At 52.0% G+C, this 7,275-nt stretch overlaps 1 protein-coding gene across 3 annotated transcripts; it reads right to left on the bottom strand.

The window, feature by feature from the left end:
• Positions 1-1,126: 1,126 nt before the first annotated feature.
• On the bottom strand, positions 1,127-6,671 carry LOC122939003 (translation initiation factor IF-2-like). Of its 3 annotated transcripts, XM_044294914.1 has the most exons (3): positions 5,688-6,666; positions 3,133-3,213; positions 1,127-2,210 (listed from the first exon to the last, which is right to left on the bottom strand). In XM_044294914.1, the coding sequence occupies exons 1-3, from the start codon at positions 6,580-6,582 to the stop codon at positions 1,615-1,617; spliced, it is 1,572 nt and encodes a 523-aa protein (XP_044150849.1). In that variant the 5' UTR covers positions 6,583-6,666; the 3' UTR covers positions 1,127-1,614. The 3 variants fall into 3 exon arrangements, with proteins under 3 accessions (XP_044150849.1, XP_044150850.1, XP_044150848.1); XM_044294915.1 differs by lacking the exon at positions 3,133-3,213 and having other exon boundaries at positions 5,688-6,665; XM_044294913.1 differs by lacking the exon at positions 1,127-2,210 and having other exon boundaries at positions 2,219-3,213; positions 5,688-6,671.
• Positions 6,672-7,275: the final 604 nt, after the last annotated feature.

Here is a 7,275-nt window from a genome sequence, read left to right as displayed (position 1 = left end):
CTCTAAATACTCTGTCCAGCTCAGAAAGGTTGACATACATATTCTGTTCCATCCTTCAACTGCCACCAGCTGCGGTAGAAAGGCCCACACATCTGAGCTGCCAGGCAGAAATAAATCTAGCAGAGCAATTGCAGCAATGAATGGGCAGATATCTGTTTCCATGTAAATTACAGGGCTGGTTCTAAGTTCTAAAAAAATAAAAAATAAAATTGTATACTTTTTTTTACCGGACTCTGCAGGATACAAGAACATGATGTATCTTTTTTATTTTTTTCTAACGTACATCAGAGGCATAAAACATGAGTAGGGTTATTGGCTACGCTCGGGTCCACTACCCCATCATTTAGCTAACTAACCTTCCCCTTTTCCTCTCCCAATAACCACACACAGCCACTGCTTGGATTAAATCGGCCACAGCAGCCGTCTTTTATTAAATAATATAAATAACATGAATAAACATAACACTTGATATAACAATGACATATATATATAAATATATACATGTCTAACTGACGAGGGAGGTCCTAGAAGCCGCCTAACTGCACCTTAAACGACCACAAACCACCACGGCAATTCCATCTTGCCCCCAGCCGCGTACCACAAGCTCGGGGACACCAACTGACGGACGCCATACCAAGCCAACCAGGTGCCCCAACTCTGAGAGTCCAGCCCCACCATTGAGGCCCTCTCATTCACCGTTACCATCCAGTAGCCCCAGCTTCTATGACCTCCCCCCGCCACGACTGCTGCGACAAACGCAACACTGAAAGACACACTCCGTCCACCACCCCCTGTCAAATTATTATATATTTTTTTTTTTTTTTTTTTTATACCTTTATTTATTTATAAAATACACCTATTTTATTTTTATTACTTTTTCCTATATGCATCCCTCTATAATATACCGTTGCCGCCCTGAAACATCCCAGTACACACTACGGGAGGGAGGGAGGGAGATGCTGCCTCTCTGCTCCTAAAATGGCGGGCGCTGACCTGCCTCACCACTACTACAGCCTGCCGCTTCCCGCCCCTTCCTAGCTCCTCCCCCCTTTCCCTGCACTCATCCACTTAACCCTTACCTTCCCTGACCCTTGCTCACAAAACCCCTCATGCCGGCCTCCCCTGAAGCGTGCCGCTTCGTCCGGCCTCACTTGAGTAGGGTTATTGGCTACGCTCGGGTCCACTACCCCATCATTTAGCTAACTAACCTTCCCCTTTTCCTCTCCCAATAACCACACACAGCCACTGCTTGGATTAAATCGGCCACAGCAGCCGTCTTTTATTAAATAATATAAATAACATGAATAAACATAACACTTGATATAACAATGACATATATATATAAATATATACATGTCTAACTGACGAGGGAGGTCCTAGAAGCCGCCTAACTGCACCTTAAACGACCACAAACCACCACGGCAATTCCATCTTGCCCCCAGCCGCGTACCACAAGCTCGGGGACACCAACTGACGGACGCCATACCAAGCCAACCAGGTGCCCCAACTCTGAGAGTCCAGCCCCACCATTGAGGCCCTCTCATTCACCGTTACCATCCAGTAGCCCCAGCTTCTATGACCTCCCCCCGCCAACAACGCGCAGCTTGACAGCCCTTAAGCTCGCGCGTTCCGCCACACCCGGATGGCTGTTTCGATACCTCCCTGTAAGTCCAGTGACCACAAATCAATGCCCACCGCATTGAGGTGGACTCCATCCTGTCTCCAAAAACCTCCTGTTCCTGCTTCCAACTCGGGGTGCCTCACCACCACCGCCCCATGTTTGGCACAGAACCGCCCAATCACCCTGTTCAGCTTAATCCTAGCCTTATTCAGCCTTTCAACCGATCTCGCCTCCCTCCAGACCTTCCTGGGGACAATGTCCGACCACACAGTGACAACTGACGGGAAGAGGGACCACAAACGCAAAAAATCAAAACGAATATCCCTGATCAACTCTCTGCAAGGTCGGACCCCTAGGTCATTTCCCCCAACATGCAACACCAAGATATCCGGGACTCTATCTAACCTGGCTTGCCGATGAACCTCCTGCAAAACACTACCCCACGCCATACCTCTGCGTCCGATCCATCTTACTATGGCTGTCCCCCGATCAAACCCCAGCTGCCGCCCATTCTGCCGAACATCCGCTCGTAATGCCCCCCAGAACACGAACGAATGGCCCAGGATCCAAACTAATAACGGGGCACCACCTGAAAAAAGAACGAGACAAACATGGTTAGACACAGCCTTAAACTGCCCCTAAACGCACATACAGCCGAAAACGCTCCGACTCCCACCTCCCAATACGCTTAATCACTTCATCTCGCACCCCCAAGCGAGCAGCCTCCGTGGCAGCACCTATCCTGAAGGAATGACCCGTAAACTTGCCAGAGTCCATTCCTAGATTACGCAAACATTTCTTGAATACCGCTATAAATTGAAATCGCGATAAAAAGGAGCCATCCTCGTGTCTGAGAACCGGGCCTGCCGCGACCCCTGCCCTTGCTTGAAAATCCCGCAAACACCGTACTGGACACAATAGACATCCCGGCACCTCAAACAATGAGACTAAATGACCCCTCCCCTCCTGATCCGTCTTTGAAAATCTCAGATAAATCACCACCCTGTCGTCATATAACGTTACATCCTCACTCCTCAGACCCCCTTCCCGCCGCACACTTGCACACACTAACTCCCCTAAACGAAAGGCTCCGAAAAAAGCCAGAGCAAAGGCTAGTCTAAATAAGCTCACCTCCCAAGCCGAGCGACACACTCCAGCTACCTGCTCCCCTAACTGTAACAATAACGAAAAGGACACCGGTAGGCGGGAATCTTTGACACGCTGAAACCTTCTATAACCCTTCAAAATTTGGCGGACCAAAAAGGACTTAGTAATGTCCGGGGAATTCCGCAACTTGAATCCGAAAGCCAAGCCCGCCATGCAACCATTGATCTTGGCAACCGACCAACCTAGATCCTTCACGTGGCCAATGAACAGTAACAACGGAATTTCCCCGTCCAGTACCTCGACCCCCAGGTCATTACACCACTGCTGCCACCTACTCCAAGCCCTATCGTACATCCTCCACGTGCCTTCACTCAATGATGCCTGCAACAGACAAGCTACGGTACCTCCAGGATCTCCCACAACGACTCTGGACACACCAATCCGACCTGACTCGCCTCCGGGGCCAGCTGGCGAAACCGCTCCCACTGAAAACGAGAAAGTGCGTCAGCTATACAGTTAGAGGAACCAGGCACATGCACTGCAAACACCCAAGCATTAAGGGACAAGCACCGGAGAACCAACTGCTGCAACAGGCAAATAACTGGGGGGGAAGAGGCCGTTACACTGTTGATGGCTTGCACAACTCCCAAGTTGTCACAATGGAAACGAACCTTCTTGTGCCGAAACTTCTCCCCCCAGAGCGTGACTGCCAACACAATGGGGAAGAGTTCCAACAATGCCACGTTTTTTACCCACCCTTTTCGTACCCAGGACTCAGGCCACCGACCCGCACACCACTGCCCTTCACAGTACGCCCCAAAACCCGCTCCACCCGCAGCATCCGTAAACAATTCGAAATCAAACGCATCAACCACCCCCCCCCCATAACTAATGCTCTGCCATTAAACTGTTTTAAAAAGGAATCCCAAACTTTCAAATCCCCTTTCAACTCACTGCCTAGTCTAATAAAATGGTGAGGAGACACCACCCCTCCTGTCGCCGAAGCCAACCTCCTACTAAAAATGCGGCCCATTGGTAGGATTCTGCATGCAAAGTTCAATTTGCCCAACAAAGACTGCAGGTCCCGCAGACGAATCTTCTTTGCTCTCAATGCCGCCGCCACCCCTGTTCTTAACTCTGACACTTTGTCTACTGGTAGCCTACACTCCATCCGCTGTGTATCGATGACAATACCCAAAAAGCTTAGCTCAGTAGCCGGCCCCACCGTTTTGCCTACTGCTAACGGGACTCCGAAACCCTCAAAAACAGACTGTAATGTGGATAACAACAACGAACAAACCCTAGATCCCCCCGGCCCCAAACACAGGAAATCATCCAAATAATGAATGACAGAGTGACAACCTGATTCCTGAACCACCACCCACTCCAGAAAAGAACTGAAACGCTCAAAATATGCACACGATATTGAACAGCCCATTGGCAAACACCTATCCACAAAATAAGCGCCATTCCAAAAACAACCCAGTAAATACAAACTATCCGGGTGAACTGGCAACAACCGAAATGCCGCTTCAATGTCACATTTTGCCAACAGGGTACCCGGACCCAGCTTCCTTACCCATTCCACAGCCGCATCAAAGGAAGCATAAACCACAGAACAAAGTTCCGGGTCAATGCCCTCATTGACCGACGCACCCTTAGGGAATGATAAATGGTGGATGAGCCTAAATTTATTAGGCTCCTTCTTAGGGATCAAACCCAAAGGGGAAACTCGCAAGTTACTGATGGGTGATGTAACAAACGGCCCATCCATCCTCCCTAGGGAAACCTCTTTAGCCAACTTTCCTGTCACTATGTCCGGGAACTGCAATGCCGAGCGCAAATTCTTCCGCTTCTCTAAGACTGGTAACGGGTGCGAAGGTATATGAAAACCGAACTTAAACCCCGAATACAAAAATCCAGCTAACTCCTGGTTCGGATATCTATTTAGATGCCCCACCATCCTTTCCACTCGCACTGGGGTCTGCCCCTTTTGCAAAACTATCCCCTCCCCTTTGCCTACCCCCTCTAAAACATCTGCTAGCCCCATGGCCCCCGCCACACACGGAACATTCGTGCCTAAATTTGCATTTTTGGCCGAATTTGCAACTTCCCTCATTGAAAAGGAAGCAGTATCCTCTTCCAACTGGGGGCGGCCCTGTACCTTGCTGTACCCCAACCCCTGACTCACTCCGAAAGGACTGACCACTCCTACCTGGCGCTGTCACCCTCATCCATAAAGCAATGTCCTTATGGTCCCATCTCATATTAGGACGGACCGCTTTCCTCTGACGAAACTGCTCGTCATACCGTAACCACCCGGAACCCCCATACACTCTATAGGCTTCCCCAATAGCATCCAGATAGCAAAATAAAGGGGAACAGCATTCCGGACTCTTCTCCCCAATCACACTTGCTAAAATAGCAAAGGCCTGCAGCCAATTACTAAAAGACCTAGGGATAAGGCGATAGCGACGCTTATCATCATCCTCCTTTCTTACTCCGTCCTTTTTTACCACATCAAGGTTGAACCGCTCCAACGGAAGCAGCGAAAAAATTTCTATATACTCCCCCTTCCAAATTTTCTCACGCACCTCCGTTTTCAAATGCGCTCCCAGGGGACCCTCAAAGCAGACATACACCTCCCCTTTTGCGGCGTCATCTAATCTGGGCCTATCCTCCTCACCTCCCGCCTGCGTCTGCACTGACACTGATTCGGCTACACCTGTGCTATTGGCCACTGCTACATTACTATTGTTAGGGGTCGCCGGTACATTGCTATTTTCTGCCCCCAACCCCCACGCTGCTAAGGGGGTAGCCCCCATTGCCCCCCTATCCTGACTAACTCCAGCTAAACCACACAGCAAGCGCCCCAAACCACCGATAATAGCACTATTGCTCCCACCCGCCCCAGGCGCCACATTAAATAGAGATAACAGTGTTCCCAGTGATGTCTCACCTAGCTGCCCGGGTGCTGTGAACCCGGCAGCCGCAGGTCCTGATTCCTGACGTACGACTCCTGGATCCGCGACGTTCCTCTGGTGGGTACTTGCGCTGTTCGCCGGCAGCACCCCAGCCGGATCACTGCTGGGTGCGTTAGGAATGGCTCTGGGACGCCCTCTGTCTTCAACGGTGTCAGGACCAGTAGCAAACTGTCCGCCCTCAGGAAATGGCCTGCGCAACTCCCTGTCCTCCATATAAGCATCTGCGCGCCTGTCTTCATGCCCAAGAGGCCTGCTCTGGGGCGGGGAGCCGTCCAGAACAGCCTCGTCCTCCTCCTCTGAAAGAAGCGCATCATGGCGAGGCCTGCGCCCGTCCCTGGCACCTACAGGCGTAGCCTCGTGTGCCACTGAAAGGGGCTCATCCTGTAAGAGCCTGCGCCGGGCCGCCCTGGCCGACCGCGCAGCCCCGCTGCTGCCTCTGCTGCCACTACCTCTCCCACGCTGAGCAGGCCTCCCACTCCTGGGGACAGGAGGGGATCCTGCAGAACCAGGTCCTGACTCCCTTGTAGCTGACGTGGTGGGCTGAGGGGGAGGCCCCACAGCCTCTGGAGGGTCCCGCCGGACATATGGATTCCTCCCACGCCGGGAGGCCGCAGTAGCCTTAGAATGCTCCCGGCGTGGAGGGTCCCTTGTGGGGCTCCTGACACGGCGCCGGACCCGGGGGGGTAAATCAGGGCTCAGGCGCGCCGGCGGCCGTGCCCGCCGCGACCGTGTAGCTGCTGGAGTAGGGCCAGACGTACCCACCTCCGCCCCCCTTAGCAATGCAGTCACCTGCTCCTCCAGCCAGTCGCTGCCCCTGGTGTCCGCTGCTTCCCTCAAGCGCCGCAGCATCACCTCCACAGCTTCTGCCATTGCTGTCTCTGATGCTGCCGTTCAGAAGATGCTGCCTCTCTGCTCCTAAAATGGCGGGCGCTGACCTGCCTCACCACTACTACAGCCTGCCGCTTCCCGCCCCTTCCTAGCTCCTCCCCCCTTTCCCTGCACTCATCCACTTAACCCTTACCTTCCCTGACCCTTGCTCACAAAACCCCTCATGCCGGCCTCCCCTGAAGCGTGCCGCTTCGTCCGGCCTCACTTGATGTGAACCCACCCTTAGAGACCTATTATACTGGCTGATGTTCGGGCAGTGCGAGCACCAATGAATGATAACACAGACCGATGCAAACGGAATGTTGGAGGAACGGTAGCTACCGCGGCGGTTCCTCCCTCATTCTCGGTAGCACATCCCTGATTACACAGGGAGATGTGTTGTTGATAATCGGGCATCTTTCATCCTAGATCCGAAGTCGCTTCGCTCAAAACTTCGGATTAATGCTGTACGGAGATCTATCTCCGTACAGCATTAAAAGGTACAGCCTCCGATGAGGTGAAGTCAGTTATTCCCGAAGTCTCACGCGGCTTTGGTGAATAACTTCGGTTTTGGATTTTTAAACTGGAAAACCCCTTTAAAACTTGGATCCGAACTCAGCTTCGTTCATCACTAATCCCAATGAAAGATGCCCATCAGCAGACAAGCTTGTTCATTGGCTGATCGATTATACTGGC

The sequence above is a fragment of the Bufo gargarizans genome, chromosome 5, assembly GCF_014858855.1.
Source record: "Bufo gargarizans isolate SCDJY-AF-19 chromosome 5, ASM1485885v1, whole genome shotgun sequence".
Classification (NCBI taxonomy): Eukaryota; Metazoa; Chordata; class Amphibia; order Anura; family Bufonidae; genus Bufo; species Bufo gargarizans.
The sequence above is the reverse complement of the archived record's forward strand: the minus strand, read 5'-3'. Positions and strand labels throughout refer to the sequence as shown.

What these genes read in the sequence shown, in the direction of transcription:
- LOC122939003 (XM_044294913.1), bottom strand. Translation starts at nt 6,582, where the DNA reads ATGGCAGAAGCTGTGGAGGTGATGCTGCGGCGCTTGAGGGAAGCAGCG. An exon ending in CACAGCACCCGGGCAGCTAG is followed by an intron (nt 3,214 to 5,687) that starts GTGAGACATCAC and finishes TCTCGTTTTCAG; the next exon opens with TGGGAGCGGTTTCGCCAGCT.